General features: G+C 38.0%; 1 protein-coding gene across 6 annotated transcripts in view; it reads left to right on the top strand.

Moving 5' to 3' along the window:
• The window catches only part of Tmem196 (transmembrane protein 196), a 97,823-nt gene that overhangs the window by 66,081 nt on the left and 8,435 nt on the right, over positions 1 to 23,307 (top strand). For all 6 annotated transcript variants that reach the window (XM_075947839.1, XM_075947834.1, XM_075947833.1 and 3 more), the window contains exon 2: positions 21,846 to 21,902. In XM_075947839.1, coding sequence (XP_075803954.1) covers positions 21,846 to 21,902 — 57 coding nt within the window. The remainder of the gene's footprint in view (positions 1 to 21,845; positions 21,903 to 23,307) is intronic.

Below are 23,307 nucleotides of genomic sequence, written 5' to 3'. Positions count from 1 at the left end.
TCTTTTTTTTCTTTTTTCTTCTTTTTGGTAAGCTTTTTGTACCTTCATATGTAGATCCTTCTTTAGGTTGGGAAACTTTTCTTCTATAATTTTGGTGAATATATTTTCTGTGACTTTGAGCTAGAGTTCTTTTTCCCTATTATATTTAATATTTGCATGCAGTCCAAAATTTTTTGGGTAGTTTATGTTGAGAATTTATTGGATTTTAACATTTTCTTTAACCAATGAATCTATTTTCTCTATCATACATTCAATGACTGAGATTCTCTCTCCCATCACTTGTATTCTTTTGGCTATGCTTGCATTCATTTTCTGAGACTTTCCATTTCTAGAGTTCCCTCAGTTAGTGTTTTCTTTCTTTTTTCTATTTCACTTATCAAGTCTTAAATGATTTGCTTTGCCTGTTTGATTGATTTTTCTTGTTTATTTTAAGAGAGTTTTTGCAATCTGTACCTCTCTATTCTTAGAATGCAATTAGACCTCTTCCATTTTATGTTTGTCTTTTCCTCCATTTCTTTAAAAAAAATTTCGTTTCCTCTTTGAGGATCTTTATTAGCTTAATAAAGCCATATTTAAGGTCATTATCTTCTGCTTCTCCTGGGTTAGGGTCATCAGATATTCCTATTGTATGACCACTGAGTTCTTGTGTTACCATGTTGCTTTTTAGGTTGTTGAATAAATTTTTCCATTCGTGCCTACCCACCTCTTTTCCAATGGCTGTTAGCAGTGTGTTTGTCTCTTTGTCCAATGCTTGTAGGCAGTGTTTGTATCTCAGGGAGCTGCTGAGGTCTCTGGGGATGTATGGGTGGTGGGTTGGAGTAGGACATGTAGGTTATAAGGTTGGGCCAATGGGGGTATTAAAGCAACCTCTCTGCAGGTGACTTGCCTGTTGTCCTGCTTGTAAAGATGATATAGGTTGGAGAGGGGACTGCAATTTTTTAAAAGTTCCTAAGGCCTAGAGACTGGGCTATGCAACTGAAGAGCTAATCATTCATTGCTTGTTCCTCTGTGTGAAGTCACAGCCTGTGTATCAGGGAGCCTCTGAGGTTTTGGGAGATGGGTAGGTTAGGAACAAAATAGGTTTAATAGTTTACAAGGTCCAATAGATGGGGGATGTTGGAGCAGCCTACTAGCAGAATGCTTGCCAGCTTGCTGACTAGTGAAGATAAGGCAGATGGGAGGCTTCTGGGGTTTTGCTTTAGTATCAAGGACTCAGAGACTGTCATATGCAGCTGGGCAGTTGATCATTCATGGCTTGGTCTGCTCTGTGCAGTTGCAGTATGTCCCTCTCTATTCTTAGAATGTAATACTGTAATTAGGTCTCCATTAAAATCTTCTGTCTGGATTTGAGTACCTCTGTGATGAGTTTTATTTGGTTTTTCTAAGGAATGTATCTCAAGACTCAGATTAACCAACATTTTTTAGTGATAATACAAAAATAATAAAACTGATAATGTTTACAATTGACAATATATTAATCACATCTAAAATATATATTCTTTCAGTTCATCATTACATTTTTTTCCATTTAAACACTGGCCTATTAGTTCCAACTTCTTATTCAATAATTCTTACATCTTAACCAATTATCTATTAATCTGTGTATTGCCACGTGATTGTGGATTACTGGCAGGATTTTAACCAGGATTCATCTCAGGCAGGAGATCTATGGTGTCTGCCACTCTGCCTTTCTTCCCAGCATTCAGTTCTGTCTACTCTACCTACCTAATTTCTGTCCTATCAACTTGGTCAAGGCAGTTTTTTTATTCATTATCCAATAAAATCAACACACATACAGAAGAAATGCCTACACTGGTACTTTATGAATTTGTTCTATGAATTTTTTCCTTAGGAGTGTTTTCTTTTAAGATAATATCTCACCCCACCTGGCAGTAGCGGTGCACACCTTTATTTTTCTTAATTCTTATTTGTTTATAAATAATACCATTCAATATTTCCACTTCCTCCCCACCTCCCATTTCCCTCCTGCTCTCCCACTCACCCTCCCCGTGCCCCCTCCGGTCCTAAAAGAGGACAAGGTACCCTGCCTTTTGGGAAGTCCAAGGGCTTCCACCCTCCATCCAGGCTTAGGAAAGAGTGCATCCAAATAGAATAGGATTCCAAAAAGCCAGTACACACAGTTGAGAAAAATCCTAGTGCCATTATCATTGGCTTCTCAGTCAGCCACAATTGTAAGCCACATTTAGAGAGTCCAGTTTGATCACATACATGCTCGTTAAGTCACAGCCATCCTTCTGCTTTTCAACTGGACCTTGGGAGTTCAGTCCAGTGCTTCAATGTGGGTCTCTAACTCTATCTCCATCTGTCAATGAAGAAAGGTTCTATGATGATATTCAAGATAGTCATCAGTCTGATTATGGGACAAGACCAGTTCAGGCACCCTCTCCTCTACAGCCCAGCATCCTAGCTGGGGACATCCCCATGGACACCTGGAAACCCCTCTAGAGCCAGGCCTCTTGCCAACCCCAAAATGGTTCCCCTAATTAAAAAATCTTCTTCCCTGCTCCCATATCTGCCCTTCCTCCATCTCAATCAAGCTCTTTACAATCCTTCCCTTCTGCTTTTTCTGTCCCCCTCTCCCCTTCCCCTCACCCCACACTCACCCTTATGCACACAACTTTTTTCCTGGCAATCTTGTCTGCTTTCAGTTTCCAGGAGGATCTATATGTGTTTTTCCTGGGTTCACCTTATTATTTGGCTTCTCTAAGATCACGAACTATAGGCTCAATATCCTTTGTTTATGGCTAGAATCATTTTTTTGCATTTTTTAATTTTTACTTAAAAATTTCCACATGCTCCCCTCCTCCCATTTCCCTCCCCCTCCCCCACCCCCCTCCTTCAGTTCAAAGAGCAGTCAGGGTTCTCTGCCCTGTGGGAACTCCAAGGTCCTCCCACTCCATCCAGGTCTAGGAAGGTGAGCATCCAAACAGACTAGGCTCCCACAAAGCCAGTATATTCAGTAGGATCAAAACCCAGTGCCATTGTCCTTGGCTTCTCAGTCAATGGCTAGAACTTTTAATGAGTGAGGATATATCATATTCATATTTTTGAGTCTGTGTTATCTCACTCAGGATAGTGTTTTCTATTTTGATCAATTTGCATACAAAATTCAATATGTCTTTACTTTTTACTGCTGAGTAGTACTCTAATGTGTACTTTCTTTATCCATGCTTCCATTGAGGGTTATCTAGGTTGTTTCCAGGTTCTGGCTATTACAAATAATGTTACTATGAACATAGTTGATCAAATGCTTTTGAGGTTTGATTGGGCATCTCGGGGGTATATTCCCACTAGATCCTGAGGTAGGTTGACTCCCAATTTTCTGATAATTTGCCACACTCATTTCCAAAGTGGTTGCACAAGTTTGCCTTCCCACCAGCAATGGATGAATGTTCTTATTCCACATCCTCTCCAGGATAGGCTATCATTGGTGTTTTTTTATTTTAGCCATTCTGACAGGTATAAGATGGTATTTCAAAGTTGTTTTGATTTGCATTTCCCTGATACCTAAGGAAGTTGAACATGTCCTTAAGTATCTTTTGGCCATTTGAACTTATGTTGAAAATTCTTTGTTCAGTACCAAATATTTAAATTGGGTTACTTAGGATGTTAATATCTAGTTTCTTGAGTTCTTTATATATTTTGGAGATCAGACCTTTGTCTGATGTGGGGTTAGTAAAGATTTTCTCCCATTCTGGAGCTTACAGAAGCTTCTCAGTTTCAGGAGGTTCCATTTATTAATTGTTGTTCTTATTATCTCTGCTACTGGGGTTATACATAGGAAGTGGTCTCCTGTACCCATGTATTGCAAGCTACTTTCCACTTTTGCTCCTATCAGATTCAGTGTTGTCAGAATTATATTGAGGTCATTAATCAATTTGGACTTGAGTTTTGTACATGGTGATAGATATGGATCTATTTTCATTCTTCTACAGGTTGACATCCAGTTATGATAGCACCATTTGTTAAAGATGCTCTCTTTCTTCCATTGTATAATTTTAGATCCTTTCTAAAAAATCTGGTGTTCATAGGATTGTGGATTAATATTCATATCTTCAATTTGATTCCATTGGTCAACGTCTATTTTATGCCAATACCAAGCTGTTTTCATTACTGTAGCTCTGTAATAGTGTTTGAAGTCAGTGAAGGCAATGCCTCCGGAAGTTCCTTTATTGTATAGGATTGTTTTGGCTATCCTAGGTTTTTTGTTTTTCCATATAAATTTGATTATTGTTCTCTCAAGGTATATGAAGCATTTTGATATTTTGATGGGGTTGCATTGAATCTATAGATTGTCTTTGGAAGGATTGCCATTTTTACTAAGTTAATCCAAGAGCATGGGAGATCTTTCCATTTTCTGGTATCCTCTTGAATTTCTTTCATCAAGGCATGAAGTTCTTGTTAAATAGGTCTTTTACTTCCTTGGTTAGTGTTACCCCAAGATACTTTATGCTATTGTGGCTATCATAAAAGGTGAAGTTTCTCTGATTTCCCTCTCTGCTTCTTTATACTTTGTGTATAAGAGGCCTACTGATTTTTTTGAGTTGATCTTATATCCTGTCACACCACTGAAGATATTTATCAGCTGTATGGGTTCTTTGATAGAGTGTTTAGGGCCACTTATGTACACTATCATATCATCTGCAAATAATGAAAGTTTCACTTATTCCTTTCCAATTCGAATCCCTTGATCTCCTTATGTTGTCTTATTGCTGTTACTAGAACTTCAACCACTATATTGAAGAGGTATGGTGAGAGTGGACAGCCTTGTCTTGTTCCTGATTATAGTAGAATGACATTGATTTTCCTCTCCATTTAATTTGATATTAGCTGTTGTATTGCTGTATATTGCTTTTATTATATTTAGACATGATCCTTGTATCCCTAATCTCTCCAAGACCTTTATCATAAAGGGGTGTTAAATTTTGTCAAATGCTTTTTCAGCATCTAATGAAATGATCATATGGTTTTTTTTCTTTCAGTTTATTTATATGATGGATAACATTGATAGATTTTCTTATGTTGAACTAACCCTACATCTTTTGGATAAAACATACTTGATAATAATGGATGATTTTTGATATGTTCTTAGATTTGGTTTGCCAGTATTTTATTGAGAATTTTTGCATCAATTTTTATTAGTGAGATTGGTCTGTAATTCTCTTTCTTGGTTGAGTATTTGTGTTGTTTTGTAACTGTAGCTTCATAAAAGTAGTTTGGCAATGATTCTTCTGTTTCTTTTGGGTGAAACACATTAAGGAGTATAGGTATTAGCTTCTCTTGGAAGTTGTGGTAGAATTCTGCATTAAAACCATCTGGTCCTGGGCTTTTCTTGGTTGGGAGGTTTTTCATGAAAGCTTCTATTTCCTCACAACTTTTAGATCTATTTAAACAGTTCCCTGGTCTTAATTTAATTTGGGTATATGTTACATATCCAAAAAATGTTTATTTCTTTTATATTTTTCAATTTTGTGGTATACAGGCTTTTGTATTAAGACTCAATGATTCTCTGAATTTCCCCAGTGTCTTTAGTTATGTCCCCCTCTTTATTTCTGATCTGGTTAATTTGAGTGTTCTCTCTCCACTGTTTGATTTGTTTAGATAGGGGTTTGTCAGTCTTGTTGATTTTTTTTTTCAAAGATCCAGCTCATTGTTTCATTAATTCTTTGGATCGTTTTCTGTTTCCACTTTGTCGATTTCAGCCCTCAGTTTGATTATTTCCAGTCTTCTATTCCACCTGGATGAGTGGATGAGTCTTCTTCTTCTTCTTCTTCTTCTTCTTCTTCTTCTTCTTCTTCTTCTTCTTCTTCTTCTTCTTCTTCTTCTTCTTCGGTTTTAGGTGTGCTGTTAATTTTCTAATGTGTACTTTCTCCGTTTTCTTTATGTGGGCACTTAATGCTATGAACTTTCCTTTTAGCACTGCTTTCATAGTGTCCCTTATTTTTGGATATGTTGTGTCTTTATTTTCATTGATTTCAAGGAAGACTTTAATTTATTTCTTCCTTGATCCAGAGGTGGTTCAGTAGGTGACTGTTTAGTTTCCATGAGTTTTTAGGCTTTCCGGGGGTGGAATTTTTGTTAAATTCTAACTTTATTCCATGGTGATCCAATAAGACACAGGTGGTTACTACTCTTCTTTTGTATCTGTGAATGCTTGCTTTATTACCAAGTATGTCATAAATTTTCAAGAAAGTTGCATGAGATGCTGAGAAGAAGTTGTATTCTTTCCTGTTTTGGGTGAATGTTCTATAGATGTCTGTTAAGTCCATCTGACTCATTACATCTGTTAGTTCTCTTGTTTATCAGTTAAGTTTCTGTCTGGTTGACCTGTCCATTAGTGAGAGAGGAGTGTTAAAATCTCCTCCTATTAGTGTGTGGGATTTGATGTGTGCTTTGAATTCTAGTAATGCTTCTTTTACATATGTGTGTGCTTTTATTTTAAAGGTATAGATATTCAGGATTGAGACCTCATTTTGATGAATTGTTCCTGTTATGAGTAGAAAGTGTCCTTTTCCATCTTTTCTGAATGATTTTAGTTTGAAATCAATTTTGTTAGATATTAGGATAGCCACACTTGCTTGTTTCTTAGGTCCGTTTGATTGGAAAACCTCTTCCCAACCCTTTATTCTGAGATAGTGCCTGTCTTTTAGGTTGAGGTGTGTTTCTAGTAAATAGCAGAATGTTGGATCCTGTATTCATATCCATTTTCTTATCCTGTGCCTTTTTATAAGTGAATTGAGTTCATTGAATTGTGATATTAATGACCAGGGGTTGTTAGCTACATTTATTATATTTTGGTGCTAGTGTTTGTGTGTTTCCCTTCTTTGAGTTGGGCTGGTGGAGGGTTGTCAGATGTCTGTACTATTGTGGGTCTTGGTGGATTCCTTGGGTTGTTTTCCTTCTAGTACTTTCTGTAAGGCTGGGTTTGTGGATATGTGTTTTTTAAATCTGTTTTTGTTATGGAATATCTTGTTTTCTCCATTGATGGTGAAAGAAATCATTTGCTGGGTATAGTAGTCCGGCCTTGCATCCATGGTCTCTTAGTGTCTGCAGCACAACTATTCAAGACCTTCTGGCTTTCATGGTTTCTATTGAGAAGTCAGGTGTAATTCTGATAGGTTTTTCAAGTAACATATGTTACTTGACCTTTCCCCCTTGCAGCTCTTAATATTCTTTCTTCATTCTGTATGTTTTGTGTTTTGATTAATATATGGTGAGGGGATGGGATTTTTTTTGATCCAGTTTATTTGGTGTTTTGTATGCTTCTTGTACTTTCATAGGAGTATACTTCTTTAGGTTTGGAAAATTTTTTTCTATAACTTTGTTGAATATATTTTCAGGGTCTTACAGCTGTAATTCTTCTCCTTCTTCTGCACCTATTATTCTTATGTTTGGTCTTTTCATTGTGTCCCAGATTTCCTGGATGTTTTGTTTTAAGAATTTTTTGGATTTGATGTTTTCTTTGATCAATGCATCTATTTCCTATATAATATCTTCAGTGCTTGAGATTCTTCCTTCTATCTCTTGTATTCTGTTGGTTATACTTGTTTCTGTACTTCCTGTTCTTTTACCCAGATTTTCAATATCCAGCCATCCCTTGGTTTGTCTTTTCTTTATCACCTCCATTTCAATCTTCAAGTCTTGAACTATTTCCTTTACTTGTTTGCTTGCTTCTTTGGGATTTTTTTTTGGTATCTTTGAGTGATTAATTTCTTCTAACTTTTTGTCTTCTCTTCCATTTCTTTTTTAAATTTATTCATTTATTAAAAATTTCCACCTCCTCCCATATCCCTTCCCTTCCCCCCAGTCCCCCTTCCCCTCTCTCTCCTGTCCTAAGAGAAGTCAGAGTACCCTGCTTTGTGGGAAGTCCAAGGCTCTTCCCCCTCCATCTAGGTCTAGGAAGGTATGCATCCAAACAGACTGTGTTCCCAAAAAGCCAGTACATGCAGTAGATCCTTTAAAGGAGTTTTTATTTCCTGTTTAAAGGTCTCCATCATTTTCATAAGATTACATTTAAAGTTGATTTCTTCTACTTTTTCTGGGTTAGGGTGTTCAAGTCTTCCTGATGCATGTTTGCTGGATTATCTCATGCTATCACTTTGCTTTTCAGGATGTTGGGGGAATTCTTACATTGGTGCCTGCCCATCTCTTCCTTCAAGTGAGGCCAGGAGAGTCTTGGTGTCTTGGTCCAATCTTTTCTGTGGCTAACTGTTCACTTGGGAGTTTTTCTTGGTCTGCCCACTCTTAGGTCCCCTTAGTACTGGAGCTTGTTCTCAGATTTACCCCCCACCCACACACACCCTAAAGCTGGCTGTGCTGGTGCATCTAAGGACACCACAGTTGAAAATGAGTGCTTGGGGGCCACTCAATTACAACTCTGAATGAATCTCTTCAGTATAGGAGCAGGACCTCTTGGTGGGCTCTAATGGCCTTGCAGAAAAAAGGACAAGCTTGGGGGACAGGGTGATGTGGTCCAAAGAAGCCCAGCAGCAGAATTACTCACCACTGGCTCCCCAGCCCCCCAGCCCCGAAGAATGCTGAGTTGCAGGATCCTAGGATGCCACAGATAGAAAAAAGTACTTGGGGGCAAGATAGGATGGAGGTGAATAAAGAAAACAAGTAGCCAGGGAATTGGAGGGGGCCTGGACTCCAGTCCCCGAGACTGTCCAGCTGGGTGGCCACTCACTCACCACTCCGGATGGATCTCCCTCATCATTCCATTTTCAAATTTTCTAGCATATCATATAGAGACCCAAATTCCTCAAATGTAGTGGTTTTTCTCCTTTTCTAATGTGGGAAAAACTCTCTTTTTAAACTAACTCATCACTTAATAAATTCCCAATTGTCTTAGCAAATTGACCAACAAAGTTAATGAAGATTTGAGGCTTATTGCTTCTGTGTAGAACAGCAAAAGCCTTACTGGATTTCAAGGTAGCAGCCCAGGAGGGGGTTCAGGGAGACCCTACAGCTCACAGTGGAAATAGAGAACAACTGATTGAATACACATAGGGGGATGTTTGAAAAAAGCATGTGTTTTGGGGGGGCTGTTTCAAAGCTACAATAGAAATATTCCAAACTCACTCAAAGGCTTGTGGAAAAAAGAAAATAAAGCCTAGTCAGATGGGTCAGGTGCACCATGTGTAGCTCCAGCGGGAGCCTCACATTCAGCTCTGGCCTGTTAATGTGGCTCTTTCATTCATTTTTACATGAAATATTAGATGCCAAATGTAGTACAAACAATAAAAACCCAGCGACAGATATTGGGGTTCAAGCTGATGATCAGAAAGGCAAAACAGCCAAGCCACTAGAGAATTCTTACCTCTACCAAGACTGGGAAACTTCAGACAGAGGCCAGAGTCTCTGTTTCTTAGTGTTTGTATTCCCATTTTGCCCTGATATTAAAGGCATGTGACTCCATAGTACTGGAATTAAAAATATTAGCCACCATACTTGGACCTGTTTCTGCACTGATCTTGTGTAGAAGTGAGTGGCCTTTAACTCACAGAGTTTTGTCTGTCTCTGTCTCTCAAATCCTGGGATTAGAGATGTGTAACAACACTGCTTGATCTCTAGTGGCTTAGTTTAACCTTCTGAACTATAAGTCTGCTTTCTTTACTAAAACATATGTATAATATCACTATATATTAAAGTGAAAAAAATCATTACTTATTTCTATACTATAAACAAAATATAAAATTTCTATGGTCCTTTTATTAAACGTTGACTCACTTAAAATATAGAATGCTAATTTAACAATTTCTTTACTCTGTTTGATGACCTTAGATGACTCTAATTCACTTAATACTATAGCACTTGATGACTTATCATTGGGTTACTATATCACTTAAGTTTCATAGCAAATATCAAACAAAACTCCTCCCTTCACTTAATATTTCTAATGTAAAACCATGTATATTATTCAAGCTTCATGCACATGAGTATACAAAAAATCACCATAATACATACATACATACACATATAGACACACACACACATACATGACTATGATCAACTTTTTACTTAAGAATTTTTATGATGAGGGTAAATGTTTTGCAATTTGGAAAAAGTACTTACAAAAATAATTTAAATTAGCAAATATTCCTGTAAAGTGATGAATAACGAACTTTAGGCTATGGTATAGTTATAATTATTAACTTCCCATTCATTTTGTTACAAAAATTGTTAATATCTATAAGGTCAAAGGGTGTCCTTTTCCATAAGCAGGTGTTTTATTAGTGAATTGCATAGTATGCACAAACTAAAAACTCATTTTGAAAATCATTTCCAGTAAATAATTATAAACAAATTTACAGACACTTAATAAGAGCTTTGATTGCATGTGTGATGGATAATTTCCCTGTGTGATCTTAGTAAGTTGATAAACTTGTCCAGGCTTGTGGTTCTCCAGACCCCTATCTGTAAAGTACCAAGACTAGATTAGACCATCTGTGAAGTACTTTATCAGTGCTAAGGCTTGTTGTAAATAAAGATAGACGATAGAATAGAATGATATGCAAGATATTCGTCAGTATTGCTCTAGGATAGGGTCATTTCAGGTTCCCTATCCTCAGCTGCCCAAGGAACTAACTGGGGACCTCAGCTTGGGCACCTGGGAGCCCCTCTAGGGTCAAGTCTCCTGCCCACCCTAAAGTGGGTCCCTTCAGCTCACCAAGGCCAGCTGGACTGTTACCAAAAAAGCATGGGATAAAACTGGACTCTCTGAACATGGCGAACAATGAGGGCTGATAAGACGCCAAGGACAATGGCACGCGGTTTTGATCCTAGGCAATGTGCTGGCTTGGTGGGAGCCTAGCCAGTTTGGATGTTCACCTTCCTAGATATGGACGGAGGGGGGAGGACCTAGGACTTACCACAGGGCAGGGAACCCTGACTGCTCTTTGGACTGGAGAGGGAGGGGGAGAGGAGTGGGGGGAAGGGGAGAGGGGTGGGAGGAGGGGGAGAAGAGTGGGAGGAGGGGGAGAAGAGTGGGAGGAGGGGGAGGGAAATGGGAGGCTGGGAGGAGGTGGAAATCTGTTTTTTTTTTCTTTTCTTTATTCTCCTTTTATCAATAAAAAAAAAGGAAAAAAAAATACTTGACTAAGGATAATTGAGAATGTCACCTACCTTCTCTCTTACTCTCTCACTCCATAAGTCCTTACCTCTGTCCAACTGAAGTGGCAAATAGAAATAGGAAATTTCTTCAGATATTCCAAGGAAGTGACTGGAATGAAAAATTATGATTATGCTGTTCTAGCCTTTTGGGTTTTCTGTAAATAAAAATGAAGCTATATATCTATTTCAAGACAGACCAAAACCAAAAAACTGTACTACCAAATTATTTGAAGAATGAATTTGGGTGAGTTGACTTCAAAAGATTAAATAACAGACTAGTTAGTTAAATTTGAAGAGAAGCATATGCTGAGGTTTTTATCTAGAGCTTGAGGAGCTAAAAGTATTATAATTTGTCCAAATTGGAATTTATTGAGCACAGTCTTGAAGCATGTGCAATAGAAAGAGTACAAAAGACTCTAAAAAGGCTAAGTAATATTTTGGCCCATGGCATTTGTTTTATATTCAGAATATATTTATTAGTCCTCTGAATTAATAAATAATCTAAGCTGTTTTCTCTTATGGGATTTGCAAATAATTGTACATAGAACACTCAAAGTACTCCATGTTAAATTTTCTGTATGATATTTGGAAAGATTACCTAACTTCTTTGATGAAATAAATGATTCTTATACATTACTTGATAGTTTGAATGTTGTTTAAGATCTTTCCAATTTTTATGTAACCTTTGCTCGCTAACACCTCTTGATACATACTGCCTGGTTTATAACTGCCTTGTTCTCTTATGGGAAAGTCCATTCAAAAAAACTTCCCTTACCCACTGGTTTTTTATTTTTATTTTTATTTATTTTTATTACTTTATAAATAATACTATTCACATTTTCCACTTCTTCCCCTTCTCACACTCCCCTTTCACTCCACCTTTCCCCTGTCCCCTCTCCGCATCCAGTCCTAAGAGAGACCAGGGTACCCTTCACTGTGGGAGTTCAAGGCCCTCCTCACTTCATCCAGGCTTAGGAAGGTATGCATCCAAATAGAATAGGATCTCAAAAAGCCAGTACATGCAGAAGAGACAAATCCCAGTGCCATTATCATTGGCTTCTCAGTCTGCCCCAATTGGCAGCCACATTCAGAGGGTCCAGTTTGGTCACATGCTCATTCAGTCACAAACCAGCTGAATTTGGTGAGCTCCCATTAGCTCAGGAACACTGTCTCAGCTGATGGACAAACCCCTCGTGGTACTGACTTCCTTGATCATATTCTCCATCCTTCTGCTTTTCACCTGGACCTTGGGAGCTCAGTCCTGTGATCTGATGTGGGTATCTGTTTCTATTTCTATCTGTCTCCGGATGAAGGTTCTATTGTGATAGTCAAGATAGTCATTAGGGTGACTAAGGGACAAGACCAGTTCAGGCACCCTTTCCTCCACTGCCCAGGGTCCTAGCTGGGGTCATCACTGCGGACACCGTGAAATCCCTCTAGAGCCAAGCCTCTTGCCAACCCCAAAATGACTCCCTTAATTAAGATATCCTCTTCCCTTTTCCCATATCCATCCTTCCTCTATATAAACCATCCCACTCCCCCAAGCTCTCCTGAACCCTCCCCTTCTCCCTTCTCTCTCCCCTCTCCCTAACTCCCACACCAACCCCAACCTGATGCTCCCAACTTTTGCCCAGCAATCTTCTCTGCTTCCTATTTTTAGAAGAATCTATATAAGTATTTCTTTGGGTTTACCTTATTATTTAGCTTCTCTAGGATCGCGAACTATAGACTCAATGTCCATTGTTTATGACTAGAATACACTAATGAGTAGGTACATACCATATTCATACTTTTGTGTCTGTGTTACCTCACTCAGGATAGTGTTCTCTATTTCTATCCATTTGCATGCAAAATTCAGGATGTCATTGATTTTTACCACTGAGTAGTACTATAATATGCAGATGTACCACACTTTCATTATCCATTCATCTATTGGGTGGCATCTAGGTTGTTTACAGGTTGTGGCTATTATAAGGGCTATGTTTTGAACATAGTTGAACAAATGATTTTATAGTATGATTGGGAATCTCTTGTGTATAGTCCCAAGAGTGGTATTGCTAGATCCTAAGGTGGGTTGACTCCCAATTTTCTGAGAAACTGCCACATTGATTTCCAAAGTGGTTGCACAAGTTTTCATTCCCACCAGTAATGAATGAGTGTTCCCCTTATTCCACACCCTCTCCAGGATAGGCTATCATTGGTGTTTTTTATTTTATCCATTCTGACAGGTGTAAGATGGTATCTCAAAGTTGTTTTGATTTGCATTTCCCTGATACCTAAGGAAGTTGAACATGTCCTTAGGTATCTTTTGACCATTTGGAATTCTTCTGTTGAAGATTCTGTTTCGTTTTCATTGGGTCATTTAGAGATTTAATGTATAGTTTCTTGAGTTCTTTATATATTTGGAGATCAGACCTTTGTCTGATGTGGGGTTTGTGAAGATCTTCTCTCATTCAGTAGGTTATATTTTTTATTTAGTGACTGTGTCCTTTGCTTTACAGAAGTTTCTCAGCTTTAGGAAGTCCCATTTATTCATTGTTGCTCTTATTGAATTGCAGACTACTTCCCATTTTCTCTTCTATCATGTTTACTGTGTTCATATTTATATTGAGGTCTTTAATTCATTTGGACTCGAGTTTTGTGCATAGTGATAGATATGGATCTATTTTCATTCTTCTACAGATTGACATCCAGTTTTGCCAGCACAATTTGTTGAAGATGCTTTCTTTCTTCCATTGTATACTTTTAGCTCGTTTATCAAAAATGAGGTGTTCATAGGTTTGTGGGTTAAACTCTGGGTCTTCTATACGATTCCATTGATTGACTTCTCTGTTTTTATGGCAGTACCACACTGTTTTCATTACTGTAGTTCTGTAATAGAGTTTGAAGTCAGGGATGGTAATGCCTCCATATGTTGCTTTATTGTATAGGATTGTTTTGGCTATCCTGGGTTTTTTGTTTTTCCATATAAAGTTGATTACTGTCCTCTTAAGGTCTGTGAAGAATTTTGATGGGACGTTGATGGGGATTGCATTGAATCTATAAATTGCCTTTGGTAGAATTGCCATTTTTACTATGTTGATCATCCCAATCCAAGTGCAAGGGAGGTCCTTCCATTTTCTGGTATCCTCTTCAATTTCTTTCTTCAATGCCTTAAAGTTCTTGTCAAATAGATCTTTCACTTCCTTGTTAGAGTTACCCCAAGATATTTTATGCTGTTTGTGGCTATCGTGAAAGGTGAAGCTTCTCTGATTTTTCTCTCTGCTTCCATATCCTTTGTGTATAAGAGGGCAACTGATTTTTTGGAGTTGATCTTGTATCCTGCCACATTACTAAAGGTGTTTATCAGCTGTAAAAGTTATTTCATGGAGTTTTAGGGGTCGCTTATGTATACTATCATATCATCTGCAAATAACAAAAGTTTAACTTCTTCCTTTTCAATTCGAATCCCCTTGATTCCATTATGCTGTCTCATTGCTGTTGCTAGAACTTCAAGCACTATATTGAAGAGGTATGGCGAGAGTGGACAGCCTTGTCGTGTTCCTGAGTTTAGTGGGATGGCTTTGAGTTTCTCTCCGTTTAATTTGATGTTAGCTGTCGGCTTGCTGTATATAGCTTTTATTATATTTAGGTATGACCCATGTATCCCTAATCTCTCCAATACTTTTATCATGAAGGGATGATGAATTTTGTCAAATGCTTTTTCAGCATGTAATGAAATGATCGTATGGTTTTTTCTTTCAGTTGATTTATATGATGGATTACATTGATAGATTTTCGTATGTTGAACCAGCCCTGCATCTCTGGGATGAAGCCTACTTGATCATAATGGATAATTTTTCTAATGTGTTCTTGGATACAGTTTGCCAGTGTTTTGTTGAGGATTTTTGCGTCGATATTCATGAGCGAGATTGGCTTATAATTCTCTTTCTTGGTTGAGTCTTTGTGTGGTGTTGGTATCAAAGTGACTATAGCTTCTTAAAAGGAATTTGGCAATGACTCTTCTGTTTCTATATTGTGAAATACATTAAGAAGTATAGGCATTAGGTCTTCTTGGAAGTTCTGGTAGAATTCCCCATTGAAACCATCTGGTCCTGGGCTTTTTTGGTAGGGAGGTTTTGGATAACAGCTTCTAATTCTTCGCGACTAACAGGTCTATTTAGATTATTCACCTGGTGCTGGTTTAACTTTGGTATATGGTATTTATCTAAAAAAGTGTCCATTTCTTTTACATTTTCCAGTTTTGTGGCATACAGGCTTTTGTAGTAAGATCTTAGGATTCTCTGAATTTCCTCTGTGTCTGTGGTTATGTCCCCCTTTTCATTTCTCATCCTATTAATTTGTGTATTCTCTCTCTGCCATTTAATTAGTTTGGATAGGGGTTTATCAGTCTTGTTGATTTTTCTGCAAGAACCAGCTTTTTGTTTCATTGATTCTTTGGATTGTTTTCTGTGTTTTTATTTTGTTGATTTCCGCCCTCAGTTTGATTATTTCCAGTTTTCTACTCCTCCTAAGTGAGTCTGTTTCTTTTTTTTCTAGAGGTTTCAGGTGGGCTGTTAAGTCTCCAATGTGTGCTTTTTCTGTTTTCTTTAAGTGGGCACTTAGTGCTATGAACTTTCCTCTTAGGATTGCTTTCATAGTGTCCCATAAGTTTGAGTAGGTTGTTTCTTTATTTTCATTGAATTCAAGGAAGACTTTAATTTCTTCCTTTATTTCTTCCTTGATCCAGGTGTGGCTCAGTAGTTGACTGTTCAGTTTCCATGAGTTTGTAGGCTTTCTGGGGTTAGAATTGTTGTTGAATTCTAACTTTAATCCATGGTGATCTGATAAGACAAAGGAGCTTACGAATATTTTTTTGTAATTGTGGAAGTTTGCTTTGTTACTAAGTATGTGGTCAATTTTCGAGAAGGTTCCATGAGCTGCAGAGAAGAAGGTATATTCTTTCCTATTTGGGTGGAATGTTCTATAGATGTCTATTAAGTCCATTTGCTTCATTACCTCCATTAATTCTCTTATTTCTCTGTTAGGTTTCTGTCTGATTGACCTGTCCATTGGTGAGAGAGCAGTGTTGAAGTCTCCTACTATTAGTGTGTGCGGTTTGATGACTGCCTTGAATTTTAGTGATGTTCTTTTTACATAAGTGGGTGCTTTTATATTAGGGACATAGATATTCAGGATTGAGACTTCATCCTGATGAATTGTTCCTGTTATGAGTATAAAATGTCCATCTCCATCTCTTCTGATTGATTTTAGTTTGAAGTCAACTTTGTTAGAAATTAGTATGGCCACACAAGCTTGTTTCTTAGGTCCATTTGCTTGATAAACATTTTCCCATCCCTTTACTCTGAGTAGGTGCCTGTCTTTGTGGTTAAGGTGTGTTTCTTGTAAGCAGCAGAATGTTGGATCCTGTTTTCGTATCCAATGTCTTAGCCTGTGCCTTTTTATAGGTGAGTTGCGTCCATTGACATTAAGTGATATTAATGACCAGTTGTTGTTAACTCAGTTTACTTTTTTAGTAGTAGAGTTTGTGTGTTTCCCTTCTTTGAGTTGTGCTGGTGAAGGGTCTCTAGATGTTTGAGTTATTGTGGTCATTGTTGGACTTCTTGGTTTGTGATTTTCCTTCTATTACTTTCTGTAAGGCTCGATTTGTGGCTACATATTGTTTAAATTTGTTTTTATTCTGGAAAATTTTGTTTTCTCCATTTATAGTGAACAAAAGCTTGGCTGGGTATAGTAGTCTGGGCTTGCATCCATGGTCTCATAGTTTCTGCAGTACATCTATCCAGGACCTTCTGACTTTCATTTTTTCCATAGAGAAATCAGGTGTAAGTCTGATAGGTTTACCTTTATAAGTAACTTGGCCTTTTTCCTTTGCAGCTCTTAATATTCTTTCTTTATTCTGTATGTTTTGTGTTTTGATTATTATATGGTGAGGAAATTTTTTTTTTTTGGTCCAGTCTATTCGGTGTTCTGTATGCTTCTTGAACCTTCAAAGCAATATCTTTCTTTAGGTTGGGAAAGTTCTATAATTTTATTAAATATATTTTCTGGACCATTGAGCTGTACTTCTTCTCCTTCTTCTATCCGAATTATTCTTAGGTTTGGTCTTTTTATTGTTTCCCAGATATCCTGAATGTTTTGTAATGAGAATTTGTTGGTTTTGCTGTTTTATTGATCAGTGTGTTTATTTTCTCTATGGTATCTTAAGTGTCTGAAATTCTTCTATCTCTTGTAATCTGTTGGTAGTACTTGTCTCTGTAGTTTCTGTTCGTTTACCCAGATTTTCCATCTCCATCCTTCTCTCGGTTTGTGTTTTCTTCATTACTTCCATTTCATTCTTCAAGTTTTGTACCACTTCCCTTACCTGGTTGATTGCATTTTCTTGTTTCTCTTGGTTTGCTTGGGTATCTTTGAGTGATTTATTCATTTCCTCTACCTTTTTGTTTGTAATCTCTAATTGTTTATGGCAGTTTTTCACCTCCTGTTTAAGGTCTTCTATTATTTTCATATAATTCACTTTTGAGTCAATTTCTTCTAATTCTTCTAGAGTAGGGTGTGCAATTCTTCTTATTTCGAGATCTCTGGATTCTGGTGATGTCATGTTGCCTTTCAGGTTTTTGGAGAAATTCTTGCATTGGCGCCTTCCCATCTCTTCCTTCAAATGGAGCCAGCAGAGGCCTGGTGTCTTGGTCCAGTCTTTGCTGTGACTGACTCTCTGGGTGTATCTCTTCATTGTAGAAGCAGGAACCATCCAGTCCAGATGGAACTCCTCAGCACCTAAACATGGACTCCTGGTAGTCCAATGACCCGCGACAAAAGGGAGAACTTGGGGGGCAGGGTGGCGATGAGTAGAACACAGGACACCCTGCCCTAAAAGCTGAAGGTGCGCATGCTCCCTTTCGGGGGTCCTTGAGGCCTGCCCAGTAGGCAGGCACTCACCGCTCCTGGTGGTAGCCTTAGTGTAGGAGTAGAAAACTGTTCCTGAGCAAAGGACCTAGCAGAAATCGCAGGCTTGGGGGTGGGGGGTCATGTGTAATTAAGACAGCCCTGCAGAAGGAGCTGGGGGAGGGGTGTTTGTGCCCTCCTCTGGGACAATCCGCCCCTGGATAGCACACACTCACCCATCCAGATGAAACTCCTCAGCCCCTAAACAGGGCCGCCTGGTAGCCCAATGATATGGGGACAAAAGGAAAAACAGGGCAGGCAGGGCAAGATCCAGGAGAGCACAGGCACCCCTGGACCACAAGCTGAAGGTGCCCGGGCTCCCTTACAGGCAACCTTGAGGCCTGCCCGGTAGGCAGGCACTCACCACTCTGGGTGGGTAGCCTTAGTGTAGGAGCTTAAAACTGTTCTTGAGCACTGGTCATAGCATACAGCAGGGCAGGGTTGGGGGGGTGCTGGGGGGCTGGGTTGTACATAAGAAAGACAACCCTGCAGAAGGAGCTGGGGGAGGGGGGTTTGTGCTCTCTTCCGGGACAATCTGCCCCTGGATAGCACACACTCACCCGTCCAGATGGAACTCCTCAGCACCTAAACATGGACGCCTTCTAATCCAATGACCCACGGACAAAAGGGAGAACTTGGGGGGCAGGGCGGGATGAGTAGAACACAGCTCTATCATTTTTCTTAACGTGTGTCTTTTTAAAGCTGAATTGAGTCCATTGATATTAATCTATGTTAATGACCAGTGATTGTTAACTCCAGTTATATTTTTGGTGGTAGTTTTTGCGTGTTTCCTTTCTTTGAGTTGTGTTGGTGGAGGGTTGTCAGGTATCTGTGCTATTGTGGGTGTTGTTGGCTTCCTTGTGTTGTGGTTTTTCTTCTAGTATTTTCTGTAACGGTGGGTTTGTGGATATGTGTTGTTTAAATCTGTTTTTGTCATGTAATATCTTGTTTTCTCCATTGATGGTGAAAGAAAGCTATTCTGGGTATAGTGGTCTGGCCTTGCATCCATGGTCTCTTAGTGTCTACAGCACATCTATCCAGGACCTTCTGGCTTTCATGGTTTTTATTGAGAAGTCAGGTGATATTCTGATAGGTTTGCCTTTATACATTACTTGACCTTTTTCCTTTGAAGCTCTTAATATTCTTTCTTTATTCTGTATGTTTTGTGTTTGGTTATTATATGGTGAGTGATGGGTTTTTTCTTTTTGTTCCAGTGTATTTCATGTTCTGTATGCTTTTTGTACCTTCATAGGAATATTCCTTTTTAGGTTGGGATAGTTTTCTTCTATAATTTTGTTGAATATAATTTCTGAGCTTTGAACTGTAATTCTTCTTCTTCTACCCCTATTATTCTTAGGTTTGGTCTTTTCATGGGGTCCCAGATTTCCTGGATGTTTTGTGTTAAGAATATGTTGGATTTGCTCTTTTCTTTGATCAGTTCATCTATTCCCTCTATTGTATCCTCAGCGCCTGAGATTCTTCTATCTCTTACATTCTGTTGGTTATACTTGTCGCTGTACTTTCTGTTCTTTTACCCAGATTTTCCATATCTAGCCATCCCTTTATTACGTCCATTTTGGTCTTTAGTCTTGAACTGTTTCCTTTACCTGTTTGATAGCTTTTTTATTTTTGTGGGTATCTTTGACTGATTTATTAATTTCTTCTAACTTTTTGTTTGTCTTATCTTCCATTTCTTTAAAGGAGTTTTTCACTTCCTGTTTAAGGGTCTCCATCATTTTCATAAGGTTAAGTTTAAAGTCAATTTCTTCTACTTCTTCTGGGTTATGGTGTTCAAGTCTTGTTGTGTGTTTGCTGGATTCTGGTGTTGTCATGTTTGGTTTTCAGGATGTTGGGAAATTCTTGCATTGGTGCCTGCCAATCTCTTCCTTCAATTGAGGCCAGGAGAGTCTGGGCATCTTGGTCCAATCTTTTCTGTGGCTGACTGTGTACTTGGGAGGTTTTCTTGGTCTGCCCTCTCTTGGGTTCCCTCAGCACTGGAGCAGGCTTTCAAAACCCATCTTCCATGTAGCAGGTTGTGCTGGCGGTTCCAAGGAACCTGCAGATGAAAAGGAGTGCCTGGGGGCATGGTAGAATGGGGTAAAGAAGGCCAGCAGCTGGGAACACACTCAGCTGGATGGCCAGAAAAATTTTAGGGAATTGGATAAGGCCTGGACTCAGTTCCTTGGGACCATCCAACTGCTCGGGCACTCTGGATCACCTCTCTGGATCCACTCAGCAAATTAGCAGGACTCCTTGCGGACAGAAAGTACCTTGCAAACAGAAAGGCACGCTTGAGAGGCAGGGTGGGGTGGTACGAAGAAGCCCCAATGGCACAAACACTCCCTGCTGACTCCTCAGACCTCTCTTCCCTGAAGCAGGCTGATTTGGAATATTCAAGGACTTCAGATATGAAAAGGAGTGCTTGGGAGCAGGAGGAAATGTGGTAAAGACAGCCAGGATTCAGGAAGACACCCCTCTGTATGGCCAGAAAAATCTTTGGGAATTAGAGGGTGCCTGGACTCAGATCCCCGGGACCATCCAGGCACCCTCTAATTCCCAAAGATTTTCTGGCCACCCACTCCCCTCTCTGGATCCTCTCAGCACAGGAGCAGAGCCTCTTGCTGGGCTCCAAGGACGTCACAGACAGCCCCACTGTTTTTCAATATGTTCCTCACATACATATTATTTCAGGGAAGTATTGGAACATTTTTGGATGCATTTTGAAAAATATATCCAGATACAAAATATTTCACTGAAACTAGTTATATTATTAGCTATTACTTGAGACATTTTAAATTTTTATTATATTTATTTATATAATTGTGTGTGTGTTTGTGTTTATACATGTGGACATAAATACGGACATCTACAAACAAATTGTAAAAATTGGTTCTTTTCACTTTGTGAGTCAAAAGGATATGAACTCAGGCTGTCAGGTTTGGTGGCAAGAACATTACTCACTATGAAATTTAAAAAAATTAAAAAATTAAAAATCAAATAGAAACACGTTTCTTAGCAAATTTGAATCAGGAATTTTCTTATTACTTCTTATAAATTATTTATTTTAACTAAATTGTTAGGCCAACTCAATTATGAACAAATTTTTATTCCAACAGCCTTAAATATTTTTATACAAATTAAACTCTTGACTACTTTATCATGGGTAGATTATTTAGTGTACTTTTTTGCAAAATGCTTTGTAATCAGTTTCTCATTAATATGAAATTGTATGGCATCCATTGCTTTGTCTGTTTGGGTTCTTTGGACATGTCCACAGAGACAATATTTCTGTCAGAATGATGTAAACATTGTCTCAAAATATGAAGCAATTAATGTCTCTATAGAGAATGATCTTCTTTTTTGATGTCTTATAATTTTATCTGTGGTATTTTCCTTATCCATGTAACAACCTATTGAGGTCTAAGTGGTTAATGTGAATGAATGTCTTATAATGTATTTGTCTCTGAGAAAGTAGAAAAGAAAATGACAATGAAATGAATCAAGAGGAACAAAATTCTAGTTTCTATACTTCACATTTTTTTACTGGTAACAAACAGATTTAAGTATTAAGTCTCACAGTTAGCTTTTACAAAAAATACATAAAATTTAGCCTTTGACATTCTACAACAAGGTTTTTATTTTGTCTTGATGGGGGTCTGAAACGTGCAAGATTGCTTGGAGAAAGTGTCATGAATGGATTATAATGAGTTAAACATATAAGCTTCTCCTATCTATATAAATACAATAATTCTTCTTTTCTTTTGCAGTTTCTTCTTTGTGGCATATGTGGAATATTGTGCGCCAAAAAAAAATCAGGACTTGTTGTAAGTTTTTGCCTTGTTTCTATCCTATATTGAAGGGTTTGAAATTCAAAACAGAAATTATAACTAGAGTACTTTTGTCTACTTAATGTTGCTAATTCAGGATTAAAGAGAAACTAAGAAGCAAATTTTGAGTTCATTGTTTCAAAGAATAGTATCAAAATATTAGAGATAAGTAAAACACCAGGCTGGACAGTGGTGGTGTGTGCTTTTAATCCTAGGATTTAGGAGGCAGAGGCAGGCAAATTTCTGTGAGCTCAAGGCCAGCCTGGTCTACAAGAGCTGGTTTCAGGACAGGCTCCAAATTTGCAGAGAAACCGTGTCTTAAACAAAAAAGGAAACAAAAAAACCACCAAAGTTCTTGAAAAACATCTTAGATATACTTTAAATACTTGAATATTTAATCTTTAATATTTGCTCTACATGAGAGTCTTTATATTTTTTCCTGTAGAGACACTCAAGAAATTACCTGGGTCCTTCATGGAGCAATAAACATGAAACCTATTCTATGGAAAATTGACCTGACTAAATATAGATCTGGGACTGAGGATTACTTACATTTTTTTTTCTGTGAGGCTAATTTTGCAGAGCACCTAGAAAGAGGTGGTATTTGGTTGCAGTTGATTCTTTTAAAAGATATTTAATAAATTTTTACTACTGTGAATACATATATAATCATTTTTGGATGTTTTATTGTAGTATCAAAGCATTCTGGAATAGGCAACATACTCCTTGTTAATTCTGATATTGTCTGTGAGGGAGCCCTACATGCTGAAGTGAGGACTCAGTACTTATGACATTTTATCAGAGTTGAAAAGAAGGAAAAGGCATGGTTTATTCTACTGGTACCATATAAAATACCATAAGCTTTCATTAATTGGCAAATTTAGTTACACAAGGGACCTGGAGAATGTTCTTTGAGCTCAAAAAAGTTTTCCAATAGCAAGTCAGGTGTGGGGTCAGAATAGTAAGTGTGTGTGGGGCTTCCCAATCATCCTTATCTTCCATCTTTCTTTGTGATGATATCTACTATGGAAAGGCAGATAAAACATTCCCTGTGGCATCCATGTGTAAACTAATTGTTATACATTTGAAGGAAATGGGACTGTTAGTGGAAGTATGTTTATATTTTTAGTTGGCAGCTATAATTCTTCTATTACTCTTTAAGTATGGCCTTTATTCTTTATGCACTTTTAAACTATCAATACCAGTTATATTTCTATTGGAACAGTTTGTTTAGAAAAAATAAAAGAAAGTAAAAATGAATGGAAAGGATGAGAGATCATTTAATATTGTATGTGAGTAAACACCAAAATATGTACTCAAGAAACTGTAAGGCAAGTGAGTATCATTTAAATTAGTATATAAATGGTTAATTTTACTTGTTTTAAAATACACATTATAACTA

Source organism: Microtus pennsylvanicus, chromosome 14 (assembly GCF_037038515.1).
Source record: "Microtus pennsylvanicus isolate mMicPen1 chromosome 14, mMicPen1.hap1, whole genome shotgun sequence".
Taxonomy (NCBI): domain Eukaryota; kingdom Metazoa; phylum Chordata; class Mammalia; order Rodentia; family Cricetidae; genus Microtus; species Microtus pennsylvanicus.
Note: the sequence above shows the minus strand (reverse complement) of the source record. Positions and strands in the feature narration are given on the sequence as shown.